The sequence below is a fragment of the Oreochromis niloticus genome, linkage group LG2 (assembly GCF_001858045.2).
Source record: "Oreochromis niloticus isolate F11D_XX linkage group LG2, O_niloticus_UMD_NMBU, whole genome shotgun sequence".
Classification (NCBI taxonomy): Eukaryota; Metazoa; Chordata; class Actinopteri; order Cichliformes; family Cichlidae; genus Oreochromis; species Oreochromis niloticus.
The window spans coordinates 9,609,898-9,636,289 of record NC_031966.2 but is presented as its reverse complement, the minus strand read 5'-3'; the positions used below and the strand labels follow the sequence as shown (position 1 = coordinate 9,636,289).

The 26,392-nt window shown below is 42.9% G+C and overlaps 1 protein-coding gene across 2 annotated transcripts in view; it reads right to left on the bottom strand.

Moving 5' to 3' along the window:
• The window catches only part of abca1b (ATP-binding cassette, sub-family A (ABC1), member 1B), a 42,344-nt gene that overhangs the window by 15,327 nt on the left and 625 nt on the right, over positions 1-26,392 (bottom strand). The window contains exons 2-14 of one of the 2 annotated variants that reach the window (XM_019363627.2): positions 26,151-26,283; positions 21,702-21,820; positions 20,538-20,631; positions 14,393-14,534; positions 13,222-13,340; positions 7,369-7,490; positions 6,237-6,440; positions 4,903-4,992; positions 1,372-1,612; positions 912-1,051; positions 694-810; positions 300-494; positions 9-214 (exon numbers count right to left, since the gene is read on the bottom strand). In XM_019363627.2, coding sequence (XP_019219172.1) covers positions 9-214; positions 300-494; positions 694-810; positions 912-1,051; positions 1,372-1,612; positions 4,903-4,992; positions 6,237-6,440; positions 7,369-7,490; positions 13,222-13,340; positions 14,393-14,534; positions 20,538-20,631; positions 21,702-21,820; positions 26,151-26,172 — 1,811 coding nt within the window. In that variant the 5' untranslated portion in view covers positions 26,173-26,283. The remainder of the gene's footprint in view (positions 1-8; positions 215-299; positions 495-693; positions 811-911; positions 1,052-1,371; positions 1,613-4,902; positions 4,993-6,236; positions 6,441-7,368; positions 7,491-13,221; positions 13,341-14,392; positions 14,535-20,537; positions 20,632-21,701; positions 21,821-26,150; positions 26,284-26,392) is intronic. The other variant, XM_005467188.4, reaches the window with a different exon arrangement.

Sequence of the window (26,392 nt, the reverse complement as noted above, 5' to 3'; positions counted from 1 at the left end):
CTCCTTACGCGTCTTTGATCTTATTGGTCCGCTCCACGTTGTCGATGTCCATGCGGATCTTGTAGTTGAGTTTGGGAGGTAGCTCTGTGGCGTTGGAGGGGACATCCAGAAACACAATCCCTGCCCAGAACTTCCTGTCTTCCAGTAGCTTCATGGACAGGTTCACCATTCTCTCCTCATTGGAGACCGGCTCCAGTTTGTCCAGATTCACACACTTAAAATACACACAGACACACATCAGGTCATGTGATCTGTGCACGCCAACTACAGCCAGTTGCCTTGAATGCTCGGATACTGACCTCCATGAAGTGGGAGATGCTCATGATGGCCTGATCGGTCTCGTTGAACACATCCCTCCAGGTGAGGGTGCTGCCTGGTGGCTGCTGGTCATCTGCCTGCTTGGACAGGAAGTTGGAGATGTCCTCTACGGTCCAATCCGTGTCAGCAAGCTGAGCGCGAAAGACTCTGGCGGTGATGTTGTTCTTTAGCAGAGTCTGAATGAAAGATAGGAAGGAGGGAGGGAAGGAAAGAAGGAAGGACAAAGGAAGGTTGAAAGAAAAAGAAAAGAGAGGGAATTAAGGAAGGAAATACGAAAGGACAAACGGAGGGTTTACAAAGTCATTTCCACACAGTCTAAAATAAAGCAGATGAGTTAGAAAGACATCGATGAGGTGGTGGACGGAGCCTGCTTACCCTGATCACGTTCATCTGCTCGCTGTTCTCCATGAAGTCCCAGACTTTGGGTCTTATCTCCTCCCACATCCCCCCCAGCTCCCTAAACACACCGAGCTCCTGGAAGGTCCGATTCACCTAAACACACCACAGACACGAGTCTTGTTACCCTGGGTTACTAGCTAAAGGTGACCAATCAGTTGCAGTCTGGAGCTTTTGCACAGGAAGTGACATCATACCTCGTGGATGATCTTCTGCGTGGCGGGCGTGTGGGGGGTGTACAGGATCTTCCCTAACAGCAGGGGCTTCAGGGCTTGCCAGATCATCCTGGACATGGGGTTTGAGTCCATGTTCTTCACCAGGCTGTTACAGTACGGAGCTACAACACACACGTGATGGAGGTTACCACATACATGTAGCTGGCGTGTTTCAGGAGTCACAATAACACAAAGACAAATAAATACAGAAGTATCAGAGTCAGAGTATTTGAAGTGGACATAATAGCTCATTTCCACCTCAGTGTTTTTATTCTTGGACTCGGACATCTATCTGTTCACAGGAGGCTGTTATAGGATTTTAGTTTGTCTGACATGGGCTGTATTAGCTGAATGTTTGTCTACTCTGACAGATGGAAGAGGACATCTGAAGACAAACGCTTCATTGGGGTTGGAAGGTCCGAGGATGACCCCGAGGACTCACTGGAGGAGTTGTCGTAGAGCGACGCCGTCTCGTCCTCGCTGCTGTTGTAGTTTCCAAAGAGAGCCTTGTAGTTGCTGTCTTCGTACCAGTTGAGGGATTTGATCTGCAGACCGCCGCCTTCGGGGTGACCGCACACGATCCGGGAGACGGCCTGGTACATGGTGCTGGGCGACGACGTGGCGTTCTGCGTCAGGAAGACTATCTCGTTCCTCAGATCGATCCAGCTCTTCATACTGGCCAACTGTAGACCCGAGACAGAAGATACTGGTCAGACTGGTTCGAGGGAGACTCCCATTGACATAAATGCAGTTAGGCAATTAACTGATAGCTAAAACTGGATCATGCAACCCTGAACCCTCCCTTAATTTACACTGCATACGCTCAGGGAGCTGGGAGACTTCCCATGATGCACTGAGCATCCACTTCCCTCTTCACATTGTTAAATTTTGTCTGCGCTTGACTGTAGCTTGTGTTTTGCTCTTTATATCTACACTCTCGTCTCTGTTCCTTCACCCCTCAGGTCAAGGCAGATGCTCCTCCCTGATCTTGCTTCTATTTGAGGTCTCTTCCTGTCAAATGGGAGGTTTTTCCTCCCTGACGTCGCCAAGCTTTCTCACAGGTCATCTGAATGTTTGGGTTCTGTCTCTTGTTACGAACCAATGCTAGATTTACATAAAAGTCTAAATTAAAATATATAAATATGTAATAAATGAAAAATATAAATAAAGTTAAGGCTCAAGTGGAAAACTAATTAAAAATGAAATAAACTTTAAAAAGAGTCAGAACTCAGGAATTATAGACATTCGCTGAAGTTTAAAAACTGAACACGCTAAAAATGGATCACAGACTAAAGCTGAACTCTCCCCTAGCTAAAAACTGCTGACAGTAAACTCGTGTCTGGCTGCGCTTCCTGTTGAAGCTCAGACTAATTTTATACACTTCATAACAAAAGTGATGTAACAAAGCAAAAGTTCAGATGCAAACAGCTGATCCAGTTAATGTCAAAAAACAAGGTTTAAGGTCCACAAGCTTAATTTCAAGTAGTTTTAAAAAGTCTCACAGTTGTAACCAAAATATCTGATAACTCATTAATCAGCAGTTTCATTTTCTGCTTACAGATTAATCATTCGGTCCTTAAACCACATCATGATTTTTCAGCGTATCTGGTTTATTCTCCTTTAAATGAGACATTTTTAGAGAGCAAACAGATTTAGAGATTTGAGCATCAACTTTTGCTTGCTTGACTCAAAATCTTTTCAGTTCTGCTATTTCACCTGTTTTTGGTAATTAGGTCCTTTTAAGCTCACAGATGTTCCCCAGGTGTGTCACAAAATAGGAACCAGAAAGAACACATTCTTCTGTAACAAAGTGATTTTCTTCTAATTGAAAAGGTTCTAATTTGACCAGAACACCACAGGAGTTTTGGTGCCTGCTGGCAGAATCTAAATATCAGCATTAAAAAGTAACAGTAGAGGAAAGGTAAAAGGACCTTCAGATGTTATTATTTTTATTGCCTCAAGAGGAAGGAACCTCAAAGAGGAAGAGCCGCAGGTTACTTTAGGTCACCGGCCCTCAGCAGAAATGAAACTGCTGCAGCTCCAATCTGAGGAAAAGGTCAGTTATTGTCCCAAACATGTCCTCAATATGTCTACAGTTTTGTCCCAGTATTTCTTCAATTTGTCCCCAACACCTCTTCAATATTTATGCGGATTATCTGCAAAAGTTTGAGTACTATGTGTCGAGTATCTCTAAAGTTTGTTTCCAGTATTTCTACGCTGGGTTTCCTGTTTTTGTCCTCAGCATGTTTATTGTGTCTCTACTGTCCTCAGCCTTTGTTGTCAGTGCTTCTATAGTGTGTCCCCTGGGCTCTGGGAAATTCGGACAGGCATGTTTTACCATTCATGTTAAAGCTGTTCAAGTTATTGTTCAAAGCACTCTTTTTATGAACTGATTAAACTAATAAGTATATTAACCAGGCAGTAAAATTAAGGACTACTTTATTGTCACTGTATCGTCGGGTCCCGTACATATCGTCTTTAAACCTCACAGCTGAGACACTTGAAAGTAGGTCAGGTTTTGACGGCGTGGGCGTGTAAACTATGTGTTTACCTGTGGACAGGGAGACACTGTATGTGTTCTTCATATGACTGGGATCCTATCAAACAGATGGAGCTCCAGATGTTTAAATAAAGTTATTTTAAACTGGGAGTTTTTCACAGAAAATGTAAAATGGGTTTTGTTCTAATGGTCCCATCACAGCCGAGTGTCTCTTTTTTCTTCATCACATGATTTTTAACACAGTGCTGGGAAAAACACTTCCTCTCTGACCGGGAGAACAAAGTAGAACGAAGGAGATAAGATTGTTAAAGTTATTAAACAGTTGTTGTTGGTTTTTTTAAAACTAAATGTTGTAATTTCCTGGCTTGCCAGTTCAATAATGCCCATCTTAAGTTCCTTTTTTACAGGATCACACTCGTCCTGTCCCTGACTCAGCGCCTGCACAAACCAAACAAAACACTCTGTCACATGTTTTCACTTTAGCCCACAGAGCGATTGTGTGTACTGTGTGTTTTAAAGTATGTGATAACCTCGGGGCAAAAAACAACAATCTGGAGAAGTCTCACTGAACTTTACTCTGATTATCAAACTGTTCACGCCAACCACAGTCTCCCACTCCAAGTTTATTTCCAGTCTATTCCCACTGTAATCCCAGGCTGGAGGCTCTGCAGAGCTGCAGATGTGTCACAAACAACTTTCTGCTGCACAATGCAGCTTTCAGAGCCTCCTCAGTGTCTCTGTGACCTCTAACATGGTCACTAAAGGCTGCATGCAGCCATCTGCGGTCTGCAGCGTCTCAGCAGGACATAGATGGACGCTCAGTGTTTGCTGTTTGTTCGGACTCGTGTTTTCTCCTCCTGAGGCGGCTGTGAAGTGAAAACCCACTGAGACATTTGAGTCTTTGTTCAGCTGGGAACTCGTCTGTCTCTGCTGCAGGGAAACTGCTTTTATCTGGACACAAAGACTTGCAGAGATACTCGGAGCTGCCAAGTAAACCCAGTGGCCCCTGATGGTGCTGACGTGGCCCGGAAGACTTGACTGGGGGACACGCATGTCCAGTAAAAAGCTGACTGTGATATTTTGTGCCCTGATCTTTGTTCGTGAGACAAACACCATCGTTAAAAACACATGATGAAAAAAGACAAAGAAAAACTGACTGATGATCTTTGCATTAGCCTGAATCAAGCATCAGCCATCAGGGATGAAAAGTTAAGCTGAAGCTGAAGTTCATCTAATGTCCACCAAAGGCTCCAGGAGTGAGCCAGTCCCCAAAGAGGCCAATTTTAAAGCAAAAATAAACACCTTCAGAGTCTGATACAAAAGGGGAGTGGCCTCTTTGACTGACAGGTGGTTTAAGCTGCTAGCTTATGCTAGGCTAAACCTCAGTGTCTGAACTGGACCTGTGGACCAATAACACGGCTGCTGAGATATTAATCGTACTAATAAAGGTCTGAGCTCCTGCTGATGACTTACCTCAACTGCCAGTGAACCAAGACTATCCAGCAGGTTGTCGGTTGCCCTGGCGACCTGTTGGACGGCCTCGGGGTCAGCCCTGACGTCCCTCTGAAAGACACAAAGAGACGTTTTCAGTTTCAGCTCAACCTTGGCTGAAATAAATAATAACCCACTCATCTATCTTCAGTTTAGTTATTTCAGTGCATTTTTATTTTTACATGTTTCACAGTCAGATGAGACAGAGACCTTCCCAGCAGTGTTGAAATGACATAAGTCATCATATGAACGTTCTCTGTACCCTGAAAACAGACGGATTTAGCACTCATTCAGCAAACTGAACTCTGAACTCTTTAGGTGTTTTGCACTTCTAGCAGATCACCTGAACTCTGCTCGCTGTTGTTTATTTTGGGCTCATATTTGTGACGATTTGACTTCTCTGAATATCTAACATTTCTTTGCTTTCGTGTTGTCCACTTTTCTCCGAACGTTGCCATTTGTCTGATTTTTAATCAAGTTTAAAAAGTTGCTGTGTCATAACTGGAGATAAATGCACGGCAATAATGGGCATGTGTGTGGGTTATTCCCCTAAAATCTGGTTTTTAAGTCTAGTTCATTCTCTTTAAGATTCCTATAACTGATAACTAGCCAAACACCTATGACTTCTCTGAGACGAGGCTGCTGGATTTTCACGGACTTCGTTCTGTGCTGCTGTGGAAACTCGCTCGGTTTCAGCTTCGCAGTCACTCGAAGCGCTCGTAGATTTCTGCACACAAAAGAGGCTGAGGCCTCTTGTGACATACGGCTGCAATGAATCCTTCAAACTCTTTAAAACTGGTCTCCCGGCTACGAAAACTGAGACTGTAAAGAGCCGGGACAGGCCGAGGCACGCCTCCTCCCACACACACGCATTTAATATGCTGAGGACACGCCAGCACACCTTTGCTGTGTCACCTGAGCGGGGGGGAAGAAAGGAAAAAATGCCTTTGGACTATTCCAGTGTAAAATTCACTACGTTTTCAGACAAGTTTGTTATTTAAAGTATGTTAGAGGCAGCCTGAAAGACATACCTGCAGGCAGAACTCTGGGCTAAAAGTGCTCAATGTGTCAGTTCAAGTGTTTAACATCTATAAGGAACTTTATATAATAAGTTTATAAAACCTGAGAAAGTATTTAACAGACAAGAAGACAAGTCAAGATTTGAAATGTGTTCATAAAGGATAAGCTGAAACGCTGCAGGAAGTGGTTTCACACTGGGAGAAGCTAAAATAAACTTTATTAAAGCAGAAACTGATCATCTGTAAACCATAACAAAAAAATGAATCATATCAGTGGATTAGCGGGGCCGTATTTACCCGGATGGGTTTGAGGAAGTCCACGTTGTCCAGAAAGTGCTCCTCGGCGTGGTTGAGCCAGGTGGGCGAAGTCTGGCAGATCTTTTCTTGCACCATCGCTGACACCTGTAGGTCCGAGATCGTCACAAATTCCTCCAGGCTCTGCTTGCCCCCCTTGCTGGGACACATGTCCCTCAGGTGGACCCCAAACCCCCCGAGGAGGACCTGAGACAGAAACAGAGGCCAAAGACGGATTTCTTTATCTTCAGGTTTATAGTCTGACTTTAATATTCTGAAATTAGTTTCAATCATTGTGTTTACTTCATGTTCTTATTGTGTAACATGTACTCCAACATTTCAGTCTTTTATTCCATATTCTCCAAGTTTGGATCCAGATTTTCTGCATGTAGGCAAATTCTATTTCAAGTGTTTAATCATCCACAAACTTTTCCTCCTTATTGTTATTCCACCCCTCCACTTAATTCATATTTGCATTTTTCTTTTTTGTGTTCTGTACACCGGTCCACAATATTCCAGCTTTTATTGCATATTTTTAAGCTTATATTCCATGTCTTCATTGTTCTCCTTCATATTTTCCAAAGTGACCAAACCTAATTCCAATTTTAAGACCTTCCTTAAGAAAATCCCCATAATCACATAATCTTATTCACTGCTTTTAATACATGCAGTTGACTAAATGCAGTGAATAAAACCCCAGGATATAAAGTTAAGTTCAGTATTATCCAACTCTCGTATATTTGAATTTAAGTTGTCATTCGCTTAATATTCCACTTTTTGTTTTCTAATTTGTACTTTTTTTATTCCAAATTCAGTCACTTTTCCACCATCGGCTCAGACTTCTTTAATTTTATGTTCCAAATATTCTAAACTGACTTTTTCCTAAATGATTTCCATTTAGTCTGACACTTTCTTCTTCTTTTATACTCCATACTGTGTTGTGTTTGTGTGCATTTTATATATTTTTTTAATTTTACCTATATTTTCAGACTTTCATCTGATATCTGCCAACTTTTTTATCCCGTATATTTTGGATGGTTTTACTCCACACTGTTAGAGTAAAATTCCTCCAGCTGCCCGTATCCATGTAGGGCTCACAGGGGTCAGACTGAGCATGTGCAGAATGCCTCCTCACCTTCTCCAGGTTGATGCCGGCCTCCGTGATCTGCTGGACGCTGTGTTCGGGGAAGGAGGCGTTCCTCAACAGAAAACTTGACAGAGTCTCATTGTCTCGCAGGAAATGCTTCAACTTGAAGCCTGTGGGAGAAAAAACAAAAACAGACAAAACAGAGCAGGTCAGAGAAACCTGACTCCTCCTCCTCCACCTCCAGTAAATCAGAGGGTTTTGTCTTTTAAATGTGAACGTGTTTGCGGCCACAAAGCAATTGTGTAATTTTTTACAGAGGAGGGGATGAAGCAGTTCCCCCAGCACATTTTTAAAATGACATCTCTGCTTTCGGTTTGACTAAAATCCGTCCAAGCTGGGAACGAGACAGGCTGATAAAATGTTGGTTTCATTCAAGCTTTTAGGCCTCTCAGGTGACACACCATTCACTCGTGATTGGTGCAGGAGAAAGACTAACAGGTAACAGTCAGGGCGTTAAACAGAGACCTTCCTCTATGTTCTTATGACATCGGTAAGTAAACTGTGAGTAATCCCTGAAAAACAAAATCCCTCAAACACCCAAAAAACTGCAATGACAAAAATTCAATTACACAAAAACACAGATCTGAGATTAAATTAAAGAAAAGAAAAAAAAAACAAAACAGGTGTGACTGTTGGTAACAGAGCCGACTGCTACACCAATAAAAACCTTTGTTGACAGATATTTGAACTACGAATAATCCCGGAAGATTGAGAGGTTTTATTTGTTTGGATTTGGAAGGCTGGAGTGATTGTTAATGGTCCGTTTACTGTGGTTGGATTTTTTAATTTTAATCTGATGTCAGTTTGAGTCTGAAAGTCAGATAGAAATCATTTTAGTAAAGGTACAGATGCTATAACCGCGGCCTGAGGAGGCGTTCGGACCATATTTGGGCTTGTCGGGGGCACGTCCGTACCCGAGCGGCTGCAAGTGGCCTCTACGTTCAGTCTTTGCTACGTCATCGCTGCTCTTCGTTCGACCTGCGTGCTCTCACACGCCTGCAGCTCAAACTTTCCACTCAGCTCCATCACAGCAGCTGGATGCACTTTTGCATGAAGCCCCCACACGCATACATGCCCACCCCTCCCTGCGCCTTTCTTCTTCTTCTGCAGGTTTGAACAGGCAGCTGCAACGAAGGCTGAGAGGAGCTTCTCTTGTCATTCATTTGAAACAAACAGGAAGCTAACGTGTGAAGCTTCTCTGCCTGTGTTGCTTCACTCTTTCAAAACGTGGAGACTTAAGATGATGGATCATCCGAGATTACAGTCGTTGCTGTGTTGCTGTCCTCCTTCCTCCAGCCTGCTGAACATCAGCAAACCACGGAAATGTATCGATCGATTGGCTTTATTTGCAGCTTTATGGACATCCATGAAGAAACGCTCTAACTGGTAAAATGCGGCTGCTGATCCATCAGCCAGCTTCCATCAGAAACCCCAAAATTCAATAAAAGCATCGTCGAGCTTCCTCAGAAGCTTTTATCCTCCAGCTTAGAACGACGTCACCGTTATTAATCGGCTCCTTCATCACTCTGTTTATCAGCAGGAAAGCATCAAACTGAGGCATATTTTTTTTATCCCTCTCTGCAGTTTTCCTGTTTCACTTCTTATTTTCCAAGATTTGATCCGTATTTTCATACATCCAATTAATATTTTTACCCTTCTATTCACAGACTTTATAAAACATGGACAAAGCCATTGTGCTGTCACACAGTTGTTACCATAGCTCACTCAAAGTGACTTAACATTAGTAGCTTGGCTCGTGCCATGTTGGTTCTTCTTAATATTTATATTTTATTACAGGTTTGTCACAAACGACCATATTTGGACTGGACAGTACAGGTACTTCCGGTTGCTTCCTTATTTTCCCCAGAGGTCGCCACAGTGGATGGATCTGCACATCTGCTTTCCCACAGATTTTACGCCTGATGCCCTTCCTGACGCAAACCTCCCACTTATCTGGGCTTGGGACTGACACTAGGACACTTTTCCACTAAATGCACTTTAACTTATGTCACGTAGGACACTTCACACACATCTTTTTGGTTTACAAGCTTTTGTAAGCCTGGAAAATCTATCATTCCATATTTACCTGTTTAAATTGTCCACTTTTCATTCCATGTTTGCAGACTTCACCATGTTCAGCTAAAATACAGAGATCGTATTTATGATTTATGTGATTTTGTTGTGAAAGAAATTATTTTAAATCAGAAGCTGTCACTCCTCAGCCTCAATCTGATTTCAGTGCCAGCCCAGATCAGCTACTCGCTTCACTTCCTGCTCGAGCAGGAGGAACCCTGAACAGATCAAGTTCAGGCAGGAACGCTGTAAAAGCGAGTCTTTTCCAAGGAAGTATCATATGTTCTCTGATCTGTCTCTAATAAATCAATCGATGATTAATTTTCCTGTTTCAGCTCCAAGGCAGCAATCAGGTGGTGTTCATCTGTGCTGAGATGAGCGGCGGTATAGAGGCCCTTTGGGGACAAAAAGCCGTCTGTGTGTTACTACAGTTAGTGTTAGTGACGGGTCAGAGGACAGGTCCAGCTGTCTGACATCAGCAGCTTGCAGTGATGTGATTGGTCAAATGAGAAGCAGTTTCCAGCAGAGAAGCCCGTCTGCTTCAATCACAACTCGGCGTCATTAAACCGCCACACCACCGCGTTCCGGAGCCACATCAAAAAACTGGTTCTTGTCTGCCGCTCATCATGTTTGAACTTTCTGATAGCGTTTCAGAAAATAAAGACACTCAAAGAGTCCTCCACTTTCATGATTTCAACTTCGCCAGATTGGTTTTAATCCACAGAGGAACTAACAGTCAGCTGCTAAACTGTACAGTAATGGTTATGTGAGATGACTGCAGTGACCCAATCCAGGTTCAGGTCTGATGTGGACCCCCATTAAGGCACTCTGAATTACACGTTTGTACAGCTGCAGGGACACATCTGAACTCAGTGACGCTCTGCGGGACGGCGCCGAGCTGAGCAGCAGAAAATCCAACACGACAGGGCGTCGCGAACACACACCGCACACACTGACCCTGTCAGTCCACCTGCAGGGGAGGGGCCACAGGGCCAGCCAATCAGAATCGGCTCTTGCTGCCACCCTTCTACCTCCCTCAGCAGAGTCAGAAGAGAGTTGTGTTGATATCAGAAAACTGCGTGTGGAGTGACCGCTCACGATCAGACGACAACGGAAAGAAAAATCCACAACAGAGAGAAAACAACAAAAAGTGGCAAAAATCAAACACGAAGAGGGAACAATTGAATAGAAAGATGCAATAACTGAATTCAAAGAAACAAAAACAATCACATAAAAATTAAAAAAGGACACAAAGTGGCAAATAAATAAACCACAGAAAAAATAAAATGAACAGACGCAAATCACAAACATGAAGAGGCAAAAAAAAGATAAAAAGAAACAAAAACCAATAAGACACAAAATCACAAAAACAAAATCCACCACAGAGACAAAAACCAACTACAGAGAGCCAAAAACAACACAAACAGCCAAAAATCAAATACAAAGAGAAGAAAACCAATGCGAGACAAGGACAGGACACAAAATGACAAAAAAACTACAAATAAATAAACCAGAGACAAAAAAAAACAAAAAAAACATGCCATACAAAACAAAACAAACCAAAACATAAGATCAAAAACAACAACACAAAACAACAAACCCAGCATAATGGGGCAAAAAAACAACCACAGACAACCAAAAACACAGAAAACAAAGACAAACAACACAAAGAGGAAGAAATCAAACAGTAAGAGGCAAAAACTGGATACAAAGAAGCAAAATATCATACAGAGACAAAAAGCAACTACAAAAGAGACAAAAACAGACAAAAAGACAACGAATTAAAGATGAAGAGACAAAAACCAATGAAACACAAAAACAGGACACAAACACAGACAACCAAAAACAACACAAAATACAAATAAAAACAACACAAAGTGACAAAACAAACTATAAAAACCACCAGAGAGAAACAAACAAAGGAAAAACTTTCAGTGTGTTTCAGTGTGCGGTCTTTGGTCTTAACGCCTCGATGTGAAAGTTGGGGGTCTTGGCTCATTTGAAGCTGGATAATTAGCCGATTAGCTTTCTATGCTTGCTTTGGATTTAAAACTGAAATGAAAATTTTTCCGTTTTATTGTTGCTAAACAAACCGTTAAAGGTCGCTTGCTGCAGAGAAACATTTGCATTTTCGCGGATCTGTTTCTAAGCCCTCGGGCTATGAAGTTTCCTGAGAACTGCTGAATCCTGGTTGCTGCTCCCTAACCAGGTGAGCTCACCTGGAAGGTAAGCAGGTAAACCTGCTGCGGCGTGTCATGCCGCCCCCTCATCACACCATCGCTCCTCCTGACCAATAAAACAGCTTCATTTATTATCAGATTAGTGGGAATAAAGAGCAGAAACTGCTGATGTTCAATCAACAGGGAGGAGAAGCAAGAGAGCCGGCAGGTCGGTGCAGGTAGGGAAAACAAACGCCCCCCACAGAGAGCCAAAGCTGCAAATTAACGCACAAAAGAGAGAAATTCTTTTTGTTCAGCGAGCCTGAAATCTCCTGCGGCAGAGAGAGGATGCCTAAAAACCTGTTGACCTTTGAGAGGCTCTGCAAAGACTCGCTAGCTGTTAGGCTCCTTCAGCGAGCTCAGAGATGATTTATTGACGAAGGTGGCATTCAAAAAAGAGCCTGCCGACAGTCATGACTCACAGGTTTATGAATTACACTGTAGGATTAGTCCAGGCATGCTCTCCAAACATTAACCTCTGGGGCTAAAAAATAAAAGCTAAGGCTCCAGTTTCAAAAGCTGCAGTTCCTCTAATGTCCACTCGAGGCTCCAGCAGTTTTTTAATTTTTCATACAATTATCCGACCAATATTATGGCTGCTGTGAGCTTAATTGTATGAATACAGTTTCCAAGTTGTCTGTTAACTGTGTGTGTCCTACTGTACAGTCTATAGATGAAGCTTGCTAACCAATGTAGCCAGCATTAGGTGATAACTTCAGTCCATCCTCTCCTCTAACATGGTAACCTGGGGTTAAGGAATTCATCAGGTGCGTCTTAAACGTCTGAACGTCCTATAGCTACCATGAAATCAGCACCAGAAATGTTTAAACCTTTGCCTCCAGCTTCCTTGTTTTGCAGGTGGAACGGTTTGTACAGAAATATGGAAGATGGGTGTTATGTGGCTGGTTTCTGAGGCTCTCATCTGGCCCGAAGTCTCAGTCAGTTTAACCTCTTAACACCAGTCAGGGCCCAGGTGACCAGTTTTAGGGTTCTGCTGTGTTTTTACAACATTACTTTTCAAAATAAGTGCATGCATTTTGGCCTTTAGGTTCCTCTGTTAAAGGACTACCTTGTGGGAATGGCAATAAAACCTTCACATTTAGGCACCGGCTGGATGTTTAAAAAAATGTTCTACTTCTTTTACATTCTGTATTTGTTCTGTTATACAGTTTAAAAATCATAATAATTAATATTACTATGGTCATGTTGACACAGTAAGATTTACTTTTCTTATCCAAAAGCTGACAAAGTCCTTTTTTTTAATCTTTGTTGCCGTGTGCAGGTTGTTAAGATTAAAAAAAAAACAAAAAAAAACATAACTATAAATACACCTCGTAGCTGGAACTTTCACCAGTTAAACACGCTTTGAGCTTTTATCTACACTGTGTATTTCTTATTTTGTGATGACATGATTACGGCTGATATGTCTGCTATCACTCCAAACAACACTGATGCGCAGATTAGCAAAATCAAACAAAGTCAAACTGCATCGCTAACCCTGATCTGAGCTCATCTCCACAAAGTGAAGGTTGCGTTTTGTGTGTCCTACCTGAGCGGCTGGACTGCAGCACCTGCAAGGCTCGAGCCAGCTCCTTGAAGCCCTCAAGGTTTTTATCATTCTGACTGTACAGGAGGATCTTCTTGGCATCCGAGAAAAGGCGAGAAATTCTGCAAAATAAAGGTAAAACATCAAACGTGAGCCACAAAGGAGCTCTTAGCATACATACAAACACAGAGGGAAAGACCCGGCACAGGCCAGCTTACAGTGAAAACAACAAACAGGTTAAAATGACACATTCCTGTTGACACTCAAAACAGTTAAAGTGTTAGTCACTGCTTCCATACAAACTAACTGAACTCCAGAGTTTAAGGTTTACATTCGCCTAACAAGCAAAAGATCCCCCGGTTTGATCACAGATCGTGACGACCTTCTGAATAAGGGATCAGCCAAAAGTAGGTTCTAGATAAAAGTAGTAGCTATGTCAGGATTACTACTTCAGTCCACAGGTTCAAAAGCTAACCTTCTTACACTGACTGTCTGCAGACAGAAAAGGGAGGAAGGTGTCATTTAAAATATGTGAAGTGAAACAGTGGAAAAAGGTTCAAAATTAAACTCTACAGGAAGTTTAAGTGTCACTATATAACTTGAAGTGTTAAAGTGAAAAACCTCAGATAAGTAATTTATATTGTAGCTTTAAGTCTTAAAAGTAGTTGATGTTTATGTTTCAAAACATCTGAGAGTAGTTGAGCTTCTGGCTCCTTAGGAGAGGGAAAAAGTAACAGGAATTTGATAAGCAACCAATAAGATTAAAGATTTGAGGCCTCAGTCACACAGGCCTAGAGACCAGCCTGTGAACCTCCAGCGACCTCTGGGTGATACTGGCCATGAAAACAGCTGAAGCGTCAGCTTATACAAAAACACTGAGAGCAGCTGAAATCTTAAAATCCAGTTTTGTCTGTTAATGTGTGAGAGAAGGAAAGTTAAAGTGTATCAATAAAGTTTCAGAAATAAAGTCACTGACAGCCTGTTTCAACTCTACAGACTTGATATGTAAATGTAAATAACAAGAAATGAAAGAATGTGAGGTACTATCAAAATAAAATTCATTTTACTTAAAAATGTCTGCTGATTAGTAAAAGATGAAACCACAAACATGCTTTCGCAGTTTAATAAAGATGAGTAATTTTTCAGAATAAAAGCCTCTTTTTTGGGCACTCACATGGAGTCGTTGAAGTTCCCGACGATGCCTGGAGACTCGCCCGGAGTCGGATGTCTGAAGCAGGGGTTGTTGGCGTTGCAGAGGATTCCCTGAAGCCAGGGCAGCGTCCCGGCTGATGGCATAGCCTTGTTTGGAAAATGACCTGCAGACAGGAAATGAAAACAGGAAGTCACAAGAAAGTCTGAAGATCTTGCAGTAAAAGTGACAGGAAAGCTGTGACCAGCTCGACATTTTATAATTAACTTTATAAAGAAGAGTGAGTCTTTAATTCAAACAGCAAACAGATCTCCAAATAGGCTCATGGGAGATGTAGTGCACATTTTGAGGCGCCCTCCAACTCACCTGTGCACTGTAACATGAAGAGAATAGAGCCCCTGTGTTTCCCAATGTAAGATGTGCAGGTTTTAAAGCCATACATGTGGTTTTGCCTGTGTGCTGCGGTCAGATTTAATCTGAAAGATGTTCAGGGTGCTTCTTTATCTTCCTGATCTGATGGAACAAAGTGTTCCCACGTTCCCCTGGACTCAGAGGTGTCAGATAAGCTGCAATTGGTTTATTGTCGCCCGCAGTCGAGCATCAGTGGCACCCGCTGCAGGTTGAAGCTGAGGGCAGAGGCGCGAGCGGGTTCACTGGAGAGCAAAGACCTTTACCCCCTTCTCTCATCGAGCTTCACCGTGTTAGCCGTACGCGCAGAGAAGGCGCTGATATCAGGGAACCTTTAAGACTGCCAACTGGCCTCTTTTTAATCAAAACACAGATAAGATAAACGAGAGGCGCAGATTCACTTCACTCGACAGCAGAGTGAGGGCCACACAGGTGGAACAACAGCTTCAGGATGAGCTCAGGACGACAGGGGTGAAAAACTCCCACAGGCTCCAGATCAAAACACCAGAGCTTGACTTGTTAGACTGGGTGTAAAAGAACTGATGTGAACTGATAATGATCATAAAACATGTTAATAATCAATTAATAGCTCGAGCAAAAGCTCCAGCCGCTCGGACCTCCCTCCTGGTGTTTGTCAGGTTCAGATTTACATCATAAGAAGGCATAAGCAGACTCATGTGCAATTTACAGTACTGCAATTGGATCCACTTGTGCACGCGTTTCCCCAGAGAGGGCTTTCCAACCACTGCAAACGTGCTCCGTGCAGTTTCCCAAGTGCTGCACAGTGCGGGACGTGGATGACGCCATGAGTCAGTCGAACACTTGGTTTCACTTCACCTCCTTGCACATCATGACTTCACTCTCCTTTAGGACCAACAACACAACAAGCAAGAGAGTGGCTCACAGACCACCAGCAGCCACCCTCTGCAGGCCGACGGGCATCCACGGACTGAACCATGATTTCCCCACACCAGCAGCGGCCAAGAATCCTCAAAAACAGGCAGGTAAACATAAACATGCGGGTTTAGAGAAATATTTTAATAAACTTATCACTACTGGTTTCATCATGTCTGCTGCCCGTGACAGAGAAGTCATGTTCATACACACAGACAGATCAGATCAAGATTTTTCCCACTGGGGCTGAAAAAAAAAAAAAAAAACCAGAGGAAGAAAGAGAGCTGCAGGAGAGCTGAGGTTATGTGGGTTTCATGGTTGGTAACCTACGCTAGCTCGCTATTCAGTGACGTCTGAATCACATCCGTAAACAGCCTTTTACACACCGTAATGCAACTAGTTACACTCTAAAGATAACTGGTGCTAGTCTAGGCACAGACAGACTAAAGGGATATCCTTCAGTCCTCCACCTGTCCCAGCACCAGGTGGAGTCTCTCTTGTCTGTGTCTTATTATGAAACAGAACTTCTGTTTCGTGCTGCCAACTCAAACATGTGGAGCTACGCGCTGTGGCCTGACTCTGCTGTGATAACTGCGTCACACCATCCACATCATCACGTTGTTTTCTTTGCAGTTATATTCCAGCGTGGTTACACCTCAGTCAGCTGGCTGCTTTATTTAGTAATTTCACTTATCATGTCCCCTGAGGTGTTCAGAGTTAGCTAGAAGTTGGTAAAATAAAGAAATAGTTGAAATATTTTCTTCCCAAAGCGCTTCACGGTGCAGCAGGTGAGTTTTTCAGCAAAGCCTTAACGCTAAATCACCTGTGAGACTTGGCGATGCATTCAAGTACACCTCTGAAAAGTCAGAGGTTTTGGAGGAACACGCTGGCGTACAGATGTGATGCACCTCAGTGGGAAACATTCTCCCGTAACAACTTCACTCAAGCGTGTTAACAACTGAATTTGAGAAAAAGCTGATATTTTTTAAAAGACAATCACATTTCAACACTTGACGAGTTGCTGTAGGATGAAACATCCACACTTTGGTTTTACTCTTTAGATTTTAAACAGCATCTAAACTTTTTTAGAAACAGAGTCAAGTAAAGTGAATAATGTGCAAAAACCTTAAAAATGAGCCACAGATGAAGAAGACTGCTCTAACATAACTGATTCAGACTCGTTAAAGGTGATGTCAACAGCCACATTCTTTTTAGAAATTAACCTTAAAAAGTAATTTTATCCTGTTGACTCAATCAGTCCGATTATGTTTCATTAACCCAGCTTCACAGCTAAAAGTCACATCCATTATATTTCTGATGTTTTTGGCTGGCATGGCGGACAATCGCCTGAAAGAAAAGTGGGATCTACAGCTGAAAGCAGCTCAGCAGCTCTGAATATCTGCCACAAAAACAAACAGAAAAGTTTCCACAGAGCAGACGATGAACTGTGTGCAGCGGAGCTGTCGTGTCACGTCAAGTCACGTTCATTTGTACAGCACGTTTAGCACGCGGTGTTGACCCAAAGTGCCCACGCAGAGGGATTAACCATTATAAATTCATCTCCATGAACACGTTCAAAGCTACGCTGTCGTGTAAAACTGGATATTAAAGGATCGAGCGGGACCACGCTCCAGCTCGTCTCTGATCCTCAGGAACTTTCTCCGAGCGCCTTCCAGCCGAGAGTGGCGAGTTTCAACACGTCCCTGCAGCTCACATGCTGCGTGAATCACTGCACAACTATTCTCATACAGCACGAGAACTGAAAGTACTTCGAGTGCCCAGAGCTTCTGCTTTCATGGGGAAAGAGGAAGACGAGCAGCTTCCTGCTCCGTCTTCATCTCCTGATGTTGATGTTTGGCCCGAGTGAGGCAGAGAGGCGCTCCTCCTCTGAGATAATCGGTGAGGAATGAAAGCGTTCCCTTTTGTTTCCTGTCAGGCAGGTTTCATTCATCCCATAAAAAAGTATAGCCTGAAGCTCCTGATTCTTCATCTTCAGCTGCTGACACCGGATTATCTCAAGAGCCCCTCAGTCATTTTAAACTTTGGCATTTTACACCCTATTTGAGCCGGTTTATGCCGACGTGTGTTACACTTTAAAAGTTTAACTGTGTCGTTTTAAGGAAATATTTCCTGAGCTTCAACAGAGCGAGATGAAAAGACAGCTGAAGAGTCAATTACAGCAAATTACTGTTATTAACTGTGACAAATTCCCAGTAAAATCACAGATATTCCCAGTGCAGTGATGCCAGATTTAATACGGAAAGTTAAAATCTAAAAGCATTTCTTGATCTGGAGAAGTTGCTTGAATACCTTTCCCGTAAAGATTTCATGGCAGTGGAATAACAATGGGTCTCTAAGGACAGCAGTGTGGAAAAAAACTGGTATATTTCCACTGATTCCACTAATTTCTCTTAAGCAATCTCAGGCTGTTTTTCCTTTGTTTTTCAACTGAACTGCTCAATAAATGAGAAAAATTACTTTTTTGTTTCTTCAAAGTCTCGGCATGAAAACAATCATTCTGATTGACACACAACAGGAAGTCTTTTTTTTTTTTTTTTTTGCACTGCTGTAAAACAGGGTTGGGGTTGGGGTCGTCCCAGATTGCGACTTTATATCTCACAGGGGTCACAGGGACTGTTGGCTGCATGCACAATATCGTCTGCAGCTGCGGAAGAGTTTACCGATCATTTGTTGGGAAGAACGTGAACTGATCAATCGTGAACTCTGTGTTTTTGAGGTTTGGACTGTTGGTCGGGCGACGTCAGCTTTTGCTGAGCGGACGTGTCAGTCAATGCTCAAAGTAAATGAACAAACAGATGGGTGGAAACATATTTAAGTTGCTGACATGTGACTAATAAATAGAGTCACCGCAGATGTTCAGTTTTTCTTCATTTTCACAGCGCTTGCCGGGCAAAAAGGCCTCACATCACACAACCATTCACTATCGGTTTAAAGTGGACCTACGCTACCGAGTCATCCCTTCAAGTCTTCATATTTTGCTTTCAAGAAGCAAAATCCAGTTTTTCTCTGGACATTTGCTGCTTTTCCACTCATTTTCCAGTTTTCCATGGTCCAGTTCTTATACCTGACCATTTTTAACCACTTAGCATTAACAAATGAATCACTTAAACATAAAAAGGCACCAAATTCAAGAGATTAACCGGTGTTGAATCTACACATTACAGAAAACTTAAAAAAGACCAATTTCCATCTGCAGTTCAATCCAGCTTTGAACACCTTTGATTCAAACATGAGCTCCTTTCCATGTGGAAGTAACCTGGAAAATGTTTTCCTGCTTTCTCTCTCTGTGAGATCACCATAACTTCCTGTCTGAGTCAGCTTCTTCTCTCCAAACTTCTCCATGTCCTTCGTCATATTTCCTTTCAGGCTTGGGGAGATGTTCAAAACATCTGATTTCAAACAGCTGATTTATTTATGCAACATCGAGGTCTACGCTGAGACGGAAAAAGAAGACGCTGAAGTGAGGTTTAACCCTTTCGTGCAGTTTATCACTCCTATCAGAACTTTAATGATCGTCGATGAATCTCTACGACCTTCACGATGTCTGATAATGAGCGATAAAGAGCAATAAAAAACAAGCTCCTCGTGACAAACAACACAGGGCGATTCATTTAGCACATGGAGCTTTAATTTGAAATCCTGCAGCAGTAAGCAATAATGCACTTCCTCCTGCTTCCAGGACCACTGTCAATCAATAACCTCGGGTAATCGGAAATCAATCAGTGTGAAACCGATATTAGATGTTCCTAAAGGTGCAAGGGTCTGAAGAGAGATGATAACCAGCGCACACCTGGCCGCCCCTGGACCCTTCAGAAACACCTCTGCAACATCTGCAGGACTCCAGCTGGACTAGGCTGGAATGTATGTGCCCACAGCCTGATCGCCCTCTGTGTGACCACCGATAACTGACACCCTCACTGCCACGCCGGGCGAGGAGGCGGGGTCAGGGTGCACAAATTAAGGTAGCGCTATCCCCCCTCCATGATGATGCTGGTGTCAGAAACACACCTGCGACTTTGTTTGTAAAATATAAATTAAAAAAAAAAGGATATAGATTTAGCTTTAATTCATAGATAATAGTCAAGAGCAGTCAGCTGAACATCAGCCTGGCTCTGGGGTATTTTTTATCATTCATTTCAAAGAGGGCAGAGCTCTGGGCAAGAACACAGTCTGTGTGTGACTTATCTGCACATTAATGGGAAAATTAGACAAAAAAACAAAACAGAAAAGCGCATTCTTTGATAAAATCGTCCATCAGCACAACCCACTCCCGCTACACTAATATATTATACGTGTGGTTTATATAATGGTGGTGCAGTGGTTAGCAGGGTCGCCTCACAGCAGGAATGTTCTAGATTTGAACCTTTGTGTTCATGTCTCTCACCTCCAGCGCGTATTTGCACCACCTGACTGGTGCTGGTCCAGTTCTGTTTTGGTTTGAGAGCGTTTCTAGCTGAAGCTGTGCTCATTTTTTGTGCAAAGAAAATCACCTTCATAGCTGAAAAACGAAGTCAACGTAGAAATAAAAGTGGCCCGATAAACATGTCAGTCCCCACAGACGCCCAACATACGTCAAACAGAGCCCGATGTTGTCACCACCATGGTTATGACATCATCATTTTTAGCCCGAAGCTCCGTGTGCTGGGTCAACCATGACAAGCATAAACTTCGCGTCACGACACGATGCTGCAGGCTGATTGGACGAGGATGCTCTCTGACATCACTCTTCATCACTTGAGGTAAACTTTGTATAACTGGGGCAGCTGTTGCCTCAACGGGTCGATCGACTCAGGCTTTGAACCAGAGCGCCGTTAGAGTAACGTTTAAATAAAGGTTTTCGACTCACACTCATGCTGCTCGTAGGGAGGATAGTTCAGCCGCACAGAGATGAGGATGAAGAAGATGAGGAGGGGCCAGACGATCTCTGCCAGGAGCTGGAGCTGAAACACACACAGACACAGACTTTAACACGTAATCCAGCTAGAAACAGGAAACCATTAGAGAAAAACACAAAGAATGTGTGCATGCGGTCTAAAAGCCTCCTGATTGGCTCCTTTTAAGTGTTTCCCCACGACAGGAAGCAGCTTCATGTGTTTATTATTAGAAGTTATTCATAATTAATGAAAAGTGATTGATCGATCAGCAGCAGAGCCCGAAGCAGGTTACTGATCAGGGTCGAGTGAAAAACCCCCCCAAAAAACAAAAAAAACCCACACAACTCCAGAGAGGTGACCTTTAACCCCCATCACGCTGACCGCTTTGTTTCTGTGATCAAACATAAAACATATCAGACAGGTGGATCTATCCAGGTAACACAAACTGAACCATTTACAGTCAGCTTCATCTCAGTTTGCAAACATAAAAATGTAGAAAATAAAATTATTCTTTTTATTTCCAGCTCCACTCATGATGCTTTGCAGAAGAGCATCATTAAAAAAACGTTTCTCTCTGTTATCAGACATGTTATCAACCAATCAAGCAATTGATTTATCCAGAAACTGATCAGCTAAATAACGTTTAATCTAAATTGCTATACAAGTAATTCTTTCTGCGAGGACAGGCAAACACTGATAACATATTCAAACAACATGGCATTTAATCCACGTTTTTAGACTTTTCTTCAGCCATCTGTAAAAATCCCACAAACACTTTTTCCTTCAGTTCAAGATATCGGCTGTTTCAGGAACCGCATGACTGATTAATAAATCCAACATGTCAGAGCTGAAGAAGGTGCAGTTTCTTAAGGACAGGAAGGTAAAGGCTCATAAAAGCAGCCTAATCGACTGTTTTGTCTAGCAATATTTTTCCTTCAGTCCAACATTTAACATTTTAAGGGTCTAAAGGTCCTCAAAGGTTATTTATGGACCAAGTGATTGACTGAATAACGCCGAAACTGAAAAAGAACCTTTAAAAAGACCAAATGACACCCTGATGAATGAAAAGGTTCGCAGGCTAAGCCCCGATGAACAGTGTGTGTGTGTGTGTGTGTGTGTGTGTGTGTGTGACTGACCGTCTGTCGTCGTCTGTAGGTGAAGTTCTTCCACAGCAGCAGACCCAGCTGTGTAGTGACAGACATGCCTGCTGCCGCCGTCGCTGCTCCGCCGGAATGATCGTCAGCTGCCGCTCGCTCTGCATTAAAGCACACACACAACACTGAGCTCAAAGGTGCTGGGGTCAAAGGTCACATCAGATACTGAAGCTGCTGATCTCAGTCCAAGTTATCAGCTGAAACACAGTCAGCAGCTGTCTCAGTGTCTCCCATCGGAGTCGTCCTCACGGGGTTCACTCTTCATTCTTAGTGAGAGCATTTACAAATAAAACAGGAAATATTTCACAAAGTTAAACACTAATTAAAATCTTATCAAACATTTTTAAATTATCTGAGGATTTTAATCAGAAACCGGACATCTGTATTTTTTTTAAGGTGATTCGAATCCTGACCCAGGACCCTTTGGAGCAAACTGCACATCTGCCATTACATCTTTACAAACACATCAAACTGAAATCAGAACTATGAGGCGTCACCTGGATGATCTCAGGAGAACATCGCAACCTGTGTCAGATCCAGGTATCCTTCTGGATTCAGGATTTCATCCCCTTAGAATTATTTATAGCAAAGGTGAATCTAAGAAAATCTCCTTTTTTACCCTCTCAGCTCTCTTGTTTTCCTCCCGGGTTTACTCCACCCTCTCATCCAGATTTGGTCACTTCTGGCTATGAAACGATCCAACTTTCAGGATTTAAAAATACACACCTGAGCGTCTCTCACACCACAAACTCCAAACTAAGGTTCACGTTTTGGTTTCATGCACTCGGGTTTACTTTAGCTTGAGTTTGTAAACACGCAACAGCACAAAAACAACTTTACCTCACATACCTCCACCCTGCCATCATCACCTACATGGGCTTGGTCTCGCTTTGAACCGTGATGACTACTGCCTTCTATTATGACTTTATTAAACAGAGAGCACATCCATCTTGTTGCCTGCCTGTAGGCGTTACTTTATTCCACTTTACTTTGTATAACGTCAAACCATCATTCAGTAAAAACTTGATCCCTTCCTCGTATTTTGACTTTTTTCAGGTCTGGATCTGCAAACAGCCTCCCACACACTAATTAGCAGAAAAGGTAGAGAACTCGAGGAAGGTCTAATACCAAGAAGCTGCAAATAAACACGTTTCTGCATCTTCAAACACATGCCAAGTGATTTTGATTCTCTTTGTGGGTTTTTTGTCGTAACTCCAATTGGTCTGAAAGTCTGAACCAAACAAAACACGCCTGCAAGCTAATAACAAACTGAGCACCTGTGATTTAAATCCAGCGTGTAAGCATTCAAACGCCTCAAAGTGCACGTAAAAATCTACACCATAAAGATTGAAACTAAAGCTTTATCTCTTCCTTTACTGCGGCATGAATATGCGCTTAGATACGATATGTGGTGTTTAAGGTCAGACATTTCAATGAGTAAGAGACGTCAACTAGAGATCCAGTCAGCAATATTCACCCATGTGACATCAGCCCTCATTTCTGAGAACTTCTCGTGGGCTACTGGTGGTTTTCTTTACAGAAAAGCAGAACACACACAATAGGCAGCACGCAAAAAGCTGCATCAGGACTGCGGCACACGTACAACCCTCGTCTCCATACGAAGCTGCTCTGTTTTCTATTTTGTATTGATTTAAATGAGAGATGTCAATCATTCACCTCCCACTGACTGGTATGGACACAGAGCTGCAGAGCCTATGGATGTACACACTGAGCCCCACCCTCACCGTCTGATAACAAACTTCATGTCACCCTGCATACTCTCGGATGCAGAAACAGTAAAACTTGTTAAGAAAATAAGGCTACGTTCACACTGCAGGTCTTAATGCTCAATTCCGATTTTTTGATCAAATCCGATTTTTTTGTCTGCTTGTTCACACTACAAATAAAATGCGACAGCAAACGCGCTCTAGTGTGAACGCTCAAAGCGGCCCGCATGCGCAAAAGAAGATGTCACACACAACGCGCTCTGTTTAGACCCAGAGCAAACAATATTGTTTGACTGATGGTCCTTAATATAAAGACTTCGGACTTTACGTTTCCCAATTTTTGCTTTAAGTTATTTTGTTATTTACATAATAATGTAAATAACCTAATAATTACCCTTATTGCTGTTTTAGAGAGGAGCGGTGCTTCAAAGGATAGTTGCAGATTTCTGTCAGAATCTGCAGATTATACAGTACAAATAAAATGTTCACGTTGTCTTCCCAACAGTTTCACTGACATCTACACTGGATGGCCAGGAAGCGTTCGCGATGTCTTCTCCGGCGCTGATAATCGGCGTCCGTCTTGTGTCAGTGACGTAAAAGACGGATTTAATGCGACATGACCGTTCAAACAGCAGTCGCTTTCTAAAACATCGGATATGTATCGGATTCAGTACCACATACGAAAGTGACCCAGATCGGATTTGAAAATATCGGATTTGTGCCGTTCACACAGTCATACCATGATCGGATATGGGCCGCATAGGGTCAAAAAAGTCGGATTTGATACGCTTTCGCCTGCAGTGTGAACGTAGCCTAAGAAAGCGAGCTGGTTTTACACGTGCGCTACATTAACCTGAGACTGAGCCACAGGTGTCGCTCTTTAACCTGCAGGTCTCGGGTTTAAAGTCTGGGTGGTGTGAGAGGTCATCATGCGTCCTGTCGCCAGGTTCAGGGAGCTCAGGTGTTACTCGTGGTGTTAATGAGATTGAGGACATGGTAACAGAACAGGACCCTAAGAAGGGACCAGGAATTAGGGTCTAGGTGACTCTCACAGTCTGTGTTTCTTCGCTCGGTACAGGCTGGGTAATAACCCTTACAGTCAAAAACGCCCAGAATCCATCCCTGTGTATACCAGCAACCCCAACACTGCCTTTTCTTCATCTTTTAATTTTTTTATTTGAATTATATTTCGAGGAAGATCCTTTTGAAGGAATTTTAGTTATTATTCACCTCTGGCTCTAGTGTGTCTTTATCCTGTCTTCCTCCCCTCACCCCCAACCGGTTGCCACAGATGGATGCCCTTCCCCAAGCCTGAAGAACATGAAAGGGAGTTTTTCGTTCCCACTGTTGCCAAGTGCTTGCTCATAGTGTGCCTTTTTTTTTTAAAGTTTAATAATGCATAATGACGAGAGTGAATACCTATTACTTGCGTCCTGTCTCATCACAAAGCAGGCACTAAAGATGGAGTCTAAACTGAATCGATGTACGCTCTCTGGACGTCTACCTGCTGCATCACCGCAGGGATCAGCTGGACGTCACCTGGGAGCTGCTCCTTTCAGGCATGGACTGGAGGAGCCAGGGATCGAACCACCAAACTTCCGATCAGTAGATGACCTGCGCTACCTCCTGAGCTACAGCCAGCATGATTAATCTGATCTGAGCGAACACATGTGGAGAGCTGCTTAAGGAGTTATGAGTGCTGGCTTTTTAAGCTGGAACTGATCTTTTCAGACTTTAGATAGACGACTAAATTCATTCATTTCATTACACCGACCATCCACAGCAGGGCTGTCAGAGCCTGATCTGCACCTGAAACGCACCGCTGCTATTTACGGGCATTTAAATTCATGCCTATCACCTGTATGTTAGGATCAAGTCTTTAATCTAAACTGCTGAGCTCAATTTCTTCTCTTTCTTTTGTGCCGTGCAAATTATCAGCTGTGTTGTTTTTTTCTCCCCTCCTTTGCCATCGGGGCTGCTCCTCAGGCACGTCTCTGAAATAAGACTTAGCTTTACTTATCCTGGGCGTAGAAAGTTACGACTAATCTGCCTTAATCTTTGAGCAAAGTCGAGAATAGTCTGAGCCGCCCGTGGTTTTAAATAAAGTTTTCACTGATCTGAAAGTAGTTTAAGCAGCAGTGGAGAGTTTGATCGGTACTGGCCCGACTGATCAGTGTGATTGGGCAAAAAGGAAGGAGACCACATGGACACACACACCTTTACTCACACTGATCAATGAGCCGCAGGTCCGCCTCTAACACACACACACACACACACACACACACACACTTGTTTCTTGTGGTGTGCCCATGATTAAATCAGCATATCAGAAACGGCCCACGGCGCAACAGCTGCTTCATCTATAGAAAACTTTATGGATAAAGTTTGATCAGGTAAATCTGCAACTCCACAATTCATCTCGAAAACGCCACACTGTCATCTTCAAAGTCTGCCCGAATCAATGCAGTTATTGATTAAGGTAAATGATTAGAATCCAATCATCAGTGATAACACTCCCAGACTGAGGATTTAATGTCTGTGGGTTCTAACAGACAGCGTGACACATGTTGACACATACACATACGCCTTGAGGCGACTTCTGTTGTGATTTGGCGCTATATAAATAAAATTGAATTGAATTGAATTGAATACACACACACACACACACACACACACACTGAGCAAATATGACAATAATCAATACCTGCAGCCTGACATGGCATCATCTACAACACGTAAAAACTGAGCTTTTCTTCACAGACTTTCTAAAAGCTGATTCTGCTGCTGGTTTCAACTCATCAGGTCTGGATTTTACTCCCCTGGGACTCTGGAGGAGGCTGTGTGGCGTAAAAAAAAGTGAGTAAATATGAACATTTCACACACTCTGACTTGTGGAGGTTCAGGAATAAACATTTCCGGGCAGATAAAACATGTCAGAAGCTTTGA